This window comes from Leopardus geoffroyi, chromosome D1 (genome assembly GCF_018350155.1).
Source record: "Leopardus geoffroyi isolate Oge1 chromosome D1, O.geoffroyi_Oge1_pat1.0, whole genome shotgun sequence".
Classification (NCBI taxonomy): domain Eukaryota; kingdom Metazoa; phylum Chordata; class Mammalia; order Carnivora; family Felidae; genus Leopardus; species Leopardus geoffroyi.
The window spans coordinates 1,759,104-1,772,327 of record NC_059329.1 but is presented as its reverse complement, the minus strand read 5'-3'; the positions used below and the strand labels follow the sequence as shown (position 1 = coordinate 1,772,327).

Below are 13,224 nucleotides of genomic sequence, written 5' to 3'. Positions count from 1 at the left end.
GATGTCTTCTTTGGAGAAGTGTCTTCATGCCTTTTGCCCATTGCTTTTGGGGAGTGTCGAGTTTGATAAGTTCTTTATAGATTTTGGATACTAACCCTTTATCTGATAAGTCATTTGCAAATATCTTCTCCCATTCCGTAGGTTGCTTTTAGTTTTGCTGATTGTTTTCTTTGCCGTGCAGAAATTTTTATCTTTATGAAGTCCCAGTAGTTCATTTTTGCTTTCGTTTCCCTTGCCTCCAGAGATGTGTTGAGTAAGAAGGTGCTGCATCCAGTGTCAAAGAGGTTTTTGCCTGCTTTCTCCACTAGGATTTTGATGGCTTCCTTACATTTAGGTCATTCACCCATTTTGAGTTTATTTTTGTGTATGGTGTAAGAAAGTGGTCCAGGTTCAATATTCTGCATGTTGCTGTCCAGTTTTCTCAACCCCATTTGCTGGAGAGATTGTCTTTTTTCCATTGGATACTCCTTCCTGCTTTGTCAAAGATAAGTTAGCCATATGTTTGTGGGTGCACTTCTGGGTTGTGTATTCTGTTCCATTGATCTAAGTGTCTGTTTTTGTGCCAGTACCATACTGTCTTGATGATTACAGCTTTGTAATACAGCTTGAAGTCCTGGATTGTGATGCCTCCTGCTTTGGTGTTCTTTTTCAGGATTGCTTTGGCTATTTGGGGTCTTTTCTGGTTCCAGAAAAATTTTAGCATTGTTTGTTCTAGCTGTGTGAAGAATGCTGGTGTCATTTTGATAGGGGTTGCATTGAATATGTATATTGCTTTGGGTAGTATCAACATTTTAACAGTAATTTGTTCTACCAATTCATGACCTTGGAATGTCTTCCAATTTTTTGCGTGTCTTCTTCAATTTCTTTCATAAGCTTTCTACAGTTTTCAGTGTATAGATTTTTAACCTCTTTGGTTAGGTTTATTCCTAGGTATTTTATGGGTTTTGGTGCCATTGTAAATGGGATCGATTCCTTGATTTCTCTTTCTGCTGCTTCACTGTTGGTGTATAGAAATACAACCGATTTCTGTGCACTGATTTCACAACCTGCAATTGTGCTGAATTCATGGATCAGTTCTAGCAGTGTTTTGGTAGAATCTTTTGGGTTTTCCACATAGAGTTATCATGTCATCTGCAAAGGATGAAAGTTTGACTTCCTCCTTGACCATTTGGATGCCTTTTATTTCTTTGTGTTGTCTGACTGTTGAGGCTAGGACTTCCAATACTATGTTGAATAACAGTGGCAAGTGTAACATCCCTGTTGTGTTCCTGACCTTAAGGGAAAAGCTCTTAGTTCTTCCCCACCGAGGATGATATTAGCTGTGGGTCTTTTGTATATGACTTTTATAATCTTGAGGTGTGATCCTCTATCCCCACTTTCTTAAGGGTTTTTAATCAAGAAGGGATGCTATATTTTGTCATGTGCTTTCTCTGTATCTACTGAGAGGATCTCTTTTCTTTTACTGATGTGATGAATCACATTGATTTGTGAATATTGAACCAGCCCTTCATTGCAGGTATAAGTCCCACTTGATCGTGGTGAATAATTCTTTTAATGTATTGTTGGATCTGGTTGGCTAGTGTCTTGTTGAGAATTTTTGTGTCCATGTTCTTCAGGGAAATTGGTCTATAGTTCTCGTTTTTAGTGGGGTCTATGTCTGGTTTTGGAATCAATGTAATACTGGCCTCATAGAATGTCTTTGGCAGTTTCCCTTCCATTTCTAGGTTTTGGAACAGCTTCAAAAAGTAGGTGTTAACACTTCTTTAAATGTTTGGTAGAATTCCCCCTGGAAAGCTGTCAGGCCCTGGACTCTTGTTTTTTGAGAGAATTTTGACTACTAATTCAATTTCTTTACTGGTTATGGCTCTATTCAAATTTTCTATTTCTTCTTGTTTCACTTTTGGTGATTTATGTTTCTATTAATTTGTCCACTTCTTCCAGGTTGCCTAATTTATTGGCATATAATTGGTCATAATATCTCTTATTATTGTTTGTATTTCTGAAGTTTGGTTGTGATCTCTCCTCTTTCATTCCTGATTTTATTTCTTTTCCTTTTTCTTTTTATCAAACTGGCTAGAAGTTTATCAATTTTGTTAATTCTTTCAAAGAACCAGCTCTGGGTTACATTGATCTGTTCTGTTTTATATTTTATTTTATTTTATTTTATTTTATTTTATTTTGGGGGCAGCAGTATTGATTTCTGTTCTAATCTTTATTATTTCCTATTTCTTCTGCCAGTTTGGGGTTTTATTTGCTGCTCTTTTCTAGCTGTAGGGGTAAGGTTAGGTTGTGTATCTGGGACCTTTCTTCCTTCTTTAGGAAGGCCTGAATTGCTATATACTTTCCTCTTCTGATCACCTTTGCTGCACATCAGAGGTTTTGGGCTGTGGTGTTATCATTTTCATTGGCTTCCATGTACTTGTTAATTTTCTCTTTAACTTCTTGGTTAACTCATTCATTCTTTAATACAATGTTCCTTAATCTTCAAGTATTTGTTGTTTTTCCATTTTTTTTCTTGTAGTTGATTTCAAGTTTCACGGTGTTGTGGTCTGAAAATATGCACGGTATGATCTCAATTTGTACTTTTGTACTTGTTGGCGGCTGATTTGTATCCCAGTATGCAATCTCCTCTGGAGAATGTTCCACATGCACTTGAGAAGAATGTATTCCACTGCTTCAGGATGAAATGTTCTGAATATATCTTTTAAGTCCATCTGGTTCAATGCGTCATTCAAAGACACTGTTTCATTGTTGATTTTCTGCTTAGATGATCTGTCCACTGCTGTAAGTGGGGAGTCGAAGTCCCCTACTATTATTGTCAGTGAGTTTATGTTTGTAATTGTTTTATATATTTGGGTACTTCCACGTTGGGGGCATAAATGTTTACAATGGTTAGACTCTCTTGGTGTATAGACACCTTAATTATGATATAATGCCCTTCTTCATCTCTTGTTACAGTCTTTATTTTAAAAAGATTGTCTGATAGGAGTATGGCAACTCCAGCTTTCCTTTGGCAACCATTAATATGATAGATGGTTCTCCATCCCTTTATTTTCAATCTTAAGGTGTCTTTAGGTCTAAAGTGGGTCTCTTGTAAACAGCATATAGATGGATCTTTTTTTCTTATCCATCTATCACCCTATGTCTTTTGATTGGAGCGTTTAGTCCATTGACATTTAGAGTGAATACTGAAAGATACGAATTTATTGCCATTGTGTTGCCTGTAGAGTTGGAGTTTCTGGTGGTGTTCTCTGGTGCTTTCTAGTCTTTGTTGCTTTTGGTCTTTTTTGTTTTGTTACATCTTTTCCCCCTCAGAGACTCCCCTTTGAAATTTCTTGCAGGGCTGGTTGAGTGGTCACAAACTCCTTTAGTTTTTTTTGTCTGGGAAACTCTTTATCTCTCCTTCTATTTTGAAGACAGCCTTGCTGAATAAAGAATTCTTGGCCACATATTTTTTCCAATTCAGCATGTTGAATATATCCTGCCACTCTTTCTGGTCTGCCATGTTTCTGTGGATAGGTCTGCCGTGAATCTGATCTGTCTTCCCTTACAGGTTAAGGACTTTTTTTCTTTGCTGCTTTCATGATTCTTTGTCTGTATATTTTGTAAATGTGACTACGATATGCCTTGTTGATGGCCCGTTTTTGTTGAATCTAATGGAAGTCTGTGCTTCCTGGATTTTGATGTCTGTGTCTTTCCCCAGGTTAGGAAAGCTTTCCACTATGAGTTGCTCACATAACCCTTCTACCCCCTTTTCTCTCTCTTCATCTTCTGGGACTCCTATGACTCAGATGTTATTCCTTTTTAATTAGTCACTTTGTTCTCTGATTCTTCTATCATGCTCCTTTGCCTTAGTTTCCCTCTTTTTTCCTGCTTCATTATTCTCCGTCCTCTACACTGCTGATTCGCTACTCTGCTTCATCCATACTTGCCACTGTGGCATACATTTGAGATTGCACCTCAGTTACAACATTTTTTATTTCGCCCTGACTAGACTACTTATTTTATCTCCACAGAAAGGGATTCTATGCTTTTTTCAACCCCAGTTAGTATTCTAGTATTTTTATGATTCTAAATGCGGGTTCAGACATCTTGTTGATATCTGTGTTAAGTCCCTGGCTATTTCTTCCTGTTCTTTCTTTTGTGGTGAATTCCTTCTTTTTGTCATTTTGGAGGAAAAAAAAGAATTAATAAAAAATAAAATTAAAAAAATTCAAAACAATTCAAAAAAAACAAATAAAGGAAGCTAGATCTTACATGTATTTTTGTCTGGTTGTTGAAATAAGCTTGAAAGAATAGAGAAAAAAGGGATAGAAAATAAAAAAGACAAACCATTAAAAATTAATAGAAAGGTATACAATAAAATAGAATAAAATGAAATAAAGTAAAATAGAATAAACAATTCACAAAAAAATAAAAATATGGAGTATATAGTAAAAGAAATTTTAAAACTTTTTCATAAAAACAGAAAATGTAAATAATTTTTTTCTCTTTTTGCACCCAAGAAAAAGAAAAAAAAAGGACTCGATGGACCAGCGCATAGAATGAAATTACATTCAGTTTCCCCTAGAAATCTAACTATGAAGCACTTTATAGTCTGTGCACTAAGCAGGCAGAGGGACTTGTAGTGGTCTTGTAGAGCATGTTCTTGGAGGGCACAGTTGGGTAAGTGCTTGGTGTGATAGCTCCATTCTCCACTAAGTGGTACTGCTTAGGTTACTGGGGTGGATCAGTGTGGTGCGCATGTGCGTGTGCAGGAGAGGTGAAAATGGCATCACCCAGCTTCCCAGTCTCTAACACCAGAATTCTGTGCTCTCACCAAGCAGTCATCAGTCATGCCTCCTTTGTCTCTGGTTTCCATCCACTCCCCGCTTCTACACTGTCCATGTCCATGCTGTCAGCCTGCCAGGCAGTACCTCTCTCCCAAATTTTATGTCAGATGGGGCTGTGCTTCCAAACCCCTCACTTCTGAGAGCCCTGCAGTTTGGACCTGCTCTAACCTTCTGGGGGAGGGTCTCCCCGAGCAATGGCTGGCTGCAGGCTGCCTCCAGGAATGCTCATGCAACCGTGCCACTGCAGAGGTCCAGAGACTGCCACCAGGTGCCAGCCTGCCCTAGAAAAAGTACGCACAACTGTGTAGCAGTAGTGGTTCAGGGACTATGACAAATCACAACACACAAATGGCACCAGGCTTCACTGTACCCTAATGTCCTTGTTCCAACACCACCAAATGTGGCTATTCTCCAGGGTCCTTTGGGACCTATGCCCATGGAGAGACCACATAGCCTCTACCAAATGCCCTTCAAGCAGGTGAACCGTTTGTCCCTATGTGCCCTGAGGACCTTGGTGCCTGTTAATGGGGATTCACCTTTCCTCGCCACCAAAGCTCCACCAGCTATCGAGCTTTGGAGTTTCCAACTCTGTGCTCCCCCGTTTCTAGAGTCCTAATAGTGCCGAAACCCTCTCCTTTCTCCCTTTCTTTTTCAATTCCTTGTGGATGTTTCCACTCTTTCTCTTTCTCTCCAGCTGCTCTTAGGGGACATGCTTTTCCTGCACTCCCCCCATCTCTGTCCTTTCTCTGCAATAGCTCCCTACCCTCCATGGCTTCTCTCTCCCCCAGTTCACCTCTTCGGGCCTCATATCTGCTGAGTTCTGTGGCTCAAGTTATGCAGATTGTTCTGTTAATCCTCAGATCAATTTTCTAGGTGTGCAGGATGGTTTGGTGCTCATCTAGCTGCATTTCAAGGAGAGAAGCAGAGAACTTCCATCTGCTCCACCATCTTGGCCCCTCCCTAGTACACACTTTTAACTTACTATGGTCTATCTTCAAATAACAATAAATATTAAGGGATGCTAATAAAACTTCAAATAATATTAATGAAACTTCACATATAGCATGAAAGTCTTATAACACTGTACTTCCATTTCCACTGCTAAATTAAGAAAAAACGACAAAGAGAAGAATAAACTCTAAAGTTAAAATCTCTTCTAAAAAGAAAAAGTATATGTTCTCTTATCATGCACAAAAATGGTATTAAGTTAGGTATACTGAAAGAGAATTCCAAGATACTGGAGATTCTGGGTCTTCACAGGCCCCTGTGCTCTTATGTACATCAGTAGGAACTGATTTCCATTTGTACGTGTATTTAACAGAATTCTAGTTATAAGTGAAGCGAGAGATGAGGAGATGGGGCAATTCCATGCCAGCATTTGATAAGCCTTTGGAGAGGAGTACGTGGAGTTCAATGCTCACAAAGCAGGTGAGTGTCTCTTAGAACAAAGACCACCGTGTAGCTGTGTGATATAAGTAATGAGTAAGTGGCGGACAGGGTGGGAAGAACACAGATGTAGGAAACAGCATGGGGATTGCAGTGTGGGCTCTGACACTTTATAGGATAGCATCCCCTTTCTGCTTTAGTTTTCTAAGTAGAAGGGGGATGATGAGAGCAGAAGATGAGCAAAGGGCTACAAAAGTGCTCTGAACTGGTAAAGTTTATGTAAAACGTGTGCTACTACTTTAATAGAAAAATGCCAATCATTCACTATTAATGATTATCATTCGGTTAAACATTTGATGACTTTTTAAAGCACTATTTGCATGAAGGTAGGTAAACTTTAGAAGAGGGAGCAATGATGGGGGTGGTCATCGACACTGGTGGGTGGGGCAGGGAAGCCTGAAGGTGACCATGGCTCCCACCTGTCTTCACAGAGTTCTGACCACAGACGGCGTGGGCATGCAGCAGAACCACGTCAATGTCTGACAACACGCAGAGTCAGGGTAACACAGAGTGTGATCACCACAGTCAAGGTTGGGGCCCAGGTGCTGTGGGTGCACCTGGTCTGGAGGACCCACTGTGAGACCCCTGCTGTCAAGGAGACCAGGGCAGGGACAGGAGTAAAGGACACACTGTCCAGCAGAGGAAATCTTAACTCTTAGACGCCCTGAGCCTCGGCAGTGCAGCTCCGTATGTAGAGATGCCCATCTGAACAGAGTGCACTGTTCAGCCAGAAGGACGAAATGATTTTGTATTGTATCTTTTCAATTCTTAGCTTTTAAATTGTAATTTAAAGCCTATGTCCTAATATGAAAAGAAGAGTAACAATATTTTACAGTATTGTTGTCTTTAACAAACATTCTAAGTATTGTGACTTTTTACAAAAGAAGTTTTAGTAGATTATCAGAATCTATCAAACAAATAAAAGTCATAATTCTCTTAAGTCTTACTCCAATCATGTCAGACACAGTAAAGAAAATGTCAAGTACTAAACTATTTCCTAAATTACATTAAATCATATCACTTAATACAGAACTTGTCACATTCAAATGTAATAAAACATTTAATTTTTATCTTGAAAGAAATGGGATAGTAGTGGACCCACAATTTTTGGTAAAACTCATTGGGAAGTAAATGTCAGAAACTATTTTACGGATCTTGTCTTGGTGAAGGTCAGCCTGGTCTCAGCGGAGTCTCATCAGACACCCAGACACATCTGAGACACTCTCTGGGGTATAATATAAATGTGCTTTGCAAAACATACTTTCAACTCAGAAAGAAGTTTAATCACTTTGTTTTCAATATCACTGTTTTTGAAATACTTTTTGGCAAATTACAAAAAGTATTTCAAAAACAGTGATATTTTAGAGGCTGTATATCTCAATTCCAAGTGTAACACACAAACTTTCATTTAATACATTAATGAAGAATGTCTACACCCTAAACTCACCGTAATGAAGAAGTCATCCGGCCCTGGTGCTGTGCCAAGCGTGCAAACACTGAGTAGAGTTCAGTGAGCCAAAGAAGAGAAAGACTTGCTATCAAGAATGAAAAATCCATGACCTCGCAAAAAACACCATCCCTTGGTCCTACTCATGGGAAATGTTCACATAATAAAGCCCACTGAATTTTTTATCTTTCAATATGGTCTTAGTGTAAGCCACATTATTATACAATTATAAAAAATATTTCTTCATTTTTTCAAGTGTTTATGCCCAAATTCACCCAGATGGTTTACAGGCCAGGTATGCCGATTAACACCACATACGACCTGCTCGATTACCCCACTCCAGGCCCTAACCACCTCTTGGTAGGGTGACTACACAATAATGTATGTGGCATCCCTACTTCTGTTAACTCGTTTTGCAGTGTTACCAGTCAGCTACTCCAAAAGCAGCTTTTTACATTAAAAAGTTCTCTTAAAGTAACAGTAACAAAAACAACTAAAATTTAGAGGGTGCTTGCTCTAAGGTGGCAAGCACTTTACCTATGAGTCAATTTAATTTCCATACCAATCCCTTAGAGTAGGTACCATTATTATCCTTATTTGACAAGTAAGAAAACTAAATTTAGGGGCACCTGGGAGGCTCAGTGGGTTAAGCACCCGACTCTTGATTTCGGCTCAGGTCATGGTCTCATGGTTTGAGGGATGGAGCCCCCCATGATGCGGAGCCTGCTTGGGATTCTGTCTCCTTCTCTCTCTGCTTCTGCCCTGCTGGCATGCGCGCACACGCCGTCTCTCCCTCTCTCTCAAAAGAATGAAATCATGCCATTTACAACAACGTGGATGGAACTGGAAAGTATTATGCTAAGTGAAAGAAGTCAGTCAGAGAAAGACAGATAACATGTTTTCACTCATATGTGGAATTTGAGAAACTTAACAGAAGACAACGGGGGAAGGGAAGGGGAAAAAATGGTGTCAAATAGAGGGCGAGGCAAACCATAAGAGACTTTTAAAGACAGAGAACAAACAGGGTTGCAGCGGGGTGGGGTGGGTTGGGGGATGGGCTAGATGGGGGATGGGCACTGAGGAGGGGACTTGTTGGGATGAGCACTGGGTGTTGTATGTAAGTGATGAACCATGGGAAATCTACTCTCAAAACAAAGAGCTCACTATGAACTCTGTAGGTTAGCTAACTAGACAATAAATTATATTAGAAAATCATAATAAACTTAAAAAAAAAAGTTTAGAGAGGTTTACGTGACTTGCCCACAGTCACACAGCTCCTAAGTGGCAGACAGACCTATTCCACAGGCCACATTCTTAGCCATTCTGTGTCATTATTTCTACATAAAAATACTCTTATTGCCTACAGATTTTAATCCCAACGCATTTTCTCCGGCTTTTTAAAAGCCTGAAGATCTGACCTAAGCTTAATTTTCTACACTCCATTGTACACGAGTCCCCCTGAACTCTGTTCTCTACTGTACAAGCGGTGTTCTGCCGTCAGTGTTACTCTCCTCCTACACCTAATTCCACTGTAATTAAATGTAATACCATACATCTTGCCCTTAGGCAGCATGTAGTTGGATTTTAAAGAAATACACTCTCATGAAGATTAAAGTGTTGATAAATTTACATCTTTTACATTTATATGGAAGGGAGACCTGCCTGGGTTCATCTTGACTGTACAACAACTGGTATAATAGTTAAGCCATTTAATACCTCTGTGTCTCTGGTTAGGTCACTTAACACATTCTGCCTCAGGATCCTCACACTACAATAATGTTAACAGTAGCACCACCTTGTATTGTTAATGTGGTGATTAATGACCTAATTAACGGAAAGTTCTTCAAAGCTCTTAGAATCCTGTGTTTCCTTGAAATGGTAAGAAGCTTTCATGATAGGTGATGTATCTACTTTAAATTAAAAATCAATTAGATACAACTTCTAGTATAACATACTACAGTATTTTGATTATGATTGATTCAAGTAGTTGTAGCAACGCCATCTTCTATGTTCAAATAGACCAGACTTTAAGTTGAGCATCAGGGTTTTCCCTATGTTAAGGGTAAACAGTGTCAGGGCGTGGGGGGAGAATCAGACTCTTTTCTAAGTTCCTATAGAACCCAGGGACATCTTCTCCAGATGCCAAGTTCTGCAGGGTTTATGTTCTCCAAGTCACTAAAATAAACCTATGGCAGATACTCCAATCATTTTGTTTCTCCCCATGGATCTGTAATACATGGATTTTACTGACATGTGTACATGTCTGTACGTACACACATACATACATGTCACACACATGCTAATTATTCAGCAAGAGACATGATTTCCCTTTCTTCTGCTAAAAGTACCTTGATTTTTCCACCAGATAACCATCCCTCCCTTACTTGCAGTATACACATTAACAGATGAAGCTGAATCTATCTCCAGCTGCTGGGACGGGCATTCAGGCGAAGCCCTAGCCAATGAGAGCTTTGCAAATCCTGCCCAGAGAACAACCAAGGGACTACACAAGCCAATCATTTTGGATTACAGCTAATCCCAAGATTTTTGCTTGAGTTACCGGGAAAAAGGTTTCTTTTCTGTTGGACTTGGAGCTCAGAGGATAATAAGGCTCAGACTGCCAGGATACCACCATGTACAGAGAACCTGACCCAAAGTGAAATCAACACACATACATACATATATATACATACACACACACACACATACATAGACACACGCATACATATATACACATCCACTCATACGTACACACATACATATATACACACATACATATAAATGTACACATGCATACATACATACATATATACACATCTATCCATACACACATACATATATACACATATACATACACATGCATACACACATACATATATACACACACATACATACACATGTATACATAATACACACATGCATACACATATACACACATACATATATACACATATACATACACACGCATGCATACACACATATATACACATCCATCCATACATGCACACACACGTATACATACACGTGCATACATGCACACATACATATGTACGCATGCATACATATACACACATCATATATACACACACATACATATATACACATCCATCTATATGTACACACATACATATATGCATACACATACATACATATATACACATCCACCCATATGTAGACACGTACATATATACATACACATACATATATACACACATACACACCCATCCATACTTACACACATACATATATACACACACATGCACACATACATATATACACATGCATATATACACATCCATCCATACGTATACACATACATATATACACACATATGCATACACACCTACATGTATACACACATATGCATACATACACATACGTATATACACACACATATACGTATATACACACATACATACACATCTATCCATATGTACACGCACATGTACATATATACACACCCACCCATCCATACACACATACATATATATATACACACACATACATATAAACATACACACATATATACACATACATACATATATATACACACATACACATTCATATATACACATCCATACACACACACACATATACAAACATACACACCTATATGCATATATACACATACATACATATATACACAAACACATGCACACATATACATGTGTGTATGTCTATGCACTCACATACAACGTGCCTAGATAGGTAGATAAACAACACAAGCTAAGATCCTAGTGACAATTTGAAGCCCCTGCCTCAAGGTGACTTCATGTTGGCCCCCCTGGGATCCTCCACTTATATCAGCCAATGAATTCCTACCTGGCTTAAGCTAGTTTGACTTGGATTTTCTATTACTATTAACTGTAAGACTTGACAAATGTATACATAATGGAACACTTTTTATAAGGAAATAAAAACACGTGTCCTTAATTGGGCTTACCTTTTGGTTTAGTAAAGCGCTGGCCAGTTTCTGTACTTCTGAACTCAGTAAGGTGGTCCCTCTGATGACTTTGCTGAGAGCAGCAAGAGACTGGTGGACGGTCTGCACTAAGCGAATGGCATTGAACTGTTCCAGGACGATGAAGGACAGTACTGGAGACGCTTGTCGATCGTTAGGAGGACACACCTTCTGATGAATCAGGTTGGAGTTCTAAAAGAACAGTATGCTATGTCATCCTTCTGGAAACGTGGCATAAACTACTGACACCACAACACTTCACAAGGTACTAAGATCCTCTGTGGTCCCACTCGGTTTTGAAACCCTGGTGTCTTAAGGTGGCCGCATGTGTTACATGTGGAACCACAGAGGAAAGGGGTAGGCAGGGGTCTGGGGGAGCCACACTGAGCAGCACTGGTCCGCACAGGAGCAAGAATGGGGATCGATGGCCCCTCTGAGCCAATGCAGAGAGCACAGTACAGCTACACTATGAATACACAGAGAAGACATCACGCTTTCAAACAAATGTGAATGGATATTTAATTCAAATACGTATGAGCTAAAATCACCATGAATAAATTACAACATCCAAACAGCATAATTTGTGGTGAAACTACTGAGGGATTACAGTTGTATCTTTAGTCAGCTGATTATTTTAGGGAAAGCCTTTTTCTAATGACTAAATACATTTGAGTAAATTGTGTTCCTTTGAAGAATGGCTTTGACATTTTAAAGTTCATCTTGTCATTAAAAACCTAAGTGTATTCAGAGAAAATCATTATGTGATTATGGAGCTGCTGGGGGAAATGGTTATGGATACTTTAAATCTTAACTATGAAGCAAGGATTATCTTTTAGACAAGGAAACCTACCCTAACTGGGCACAAAGTAGGTTCAAATCCAGGATTTTGTATTTTAACTGAAATAATTTTCTAACTAGGATACTATATTAGACTTAAGAAAAATGACACACAAAGTAGTATTTTGTTTTTAACGGAGATTTTAGAAGATGGTTCTCTGAATATTTTTGTCACCCATGGAAATTCTAGCATTGACTAGGCCAAAGGTTAGCAATTTTTCCCACAAAGGTCCAGAGAGCAAACACACCAGGCTTTGTGGGTCCTAAGTTCTCTGTCATAATTACTCAACTATGCTGTTGTGGTGTTGAAGTGGCCACAGACAGCACAGAAATGAAAAGACAAGGCAGGGTTTCAATAAAACTATTTCCAGAAAATGAGGGCAGGTGTGTCCCTTGGGCGGTACTTTGCCAGGCTCTAGGGGACATTATCACTGACTCATGCATTGGTCTATGTGACATCAAGGTCCTGTGAGATATGTGACTCGATGAGACTGGTAAGACTGCGGTCTCTTGTACGTTTACCCGCGGTGTATACAACAATGACCAACAAGTGCACAGAGGCGGTGGTTTTTCCTGGTCACATGGCCATGTTTTTGTCTAACATACTTTTTCTAGGATAAGGAAGATATTAAAAGACTCAACATACAATCATTTTAAAGAGCCAAAAAACAAACTAGAAACAGACACAACAGATAGGTAGT

The 13,224-nt window shown here is 39.2% G+C and overlaps 1 protein-coding gene across 14 annotated transcripts in view; it reads right to left on the bottom strand.

Annotated features, from left to right (window-relative positions):
* The window catches only part of DYNC2H1 (dynein cytoplasmic 2 heavy chain 1), a 347,379-nt gene that overhangs the window by 71,172 nt on the left and 262,983 nt on the right, over positions 1 to 13,224 (bottom strand). For all 14 annotated transcript variants that reach the window (XM_045486606.1, XM_045486612.1, XM_045486608.1 and 11 more), the window contains one exon: positions 11,669 to 11,878. In XM_045486606.1, coding sequence (XP_045342562.1) covers positions 11,669 to 11,878 — 210 coding nt within the window. The remainder of the gene's footprint in view (positions 1 to 11,668; positions 11,879 to 13,224) is intronic.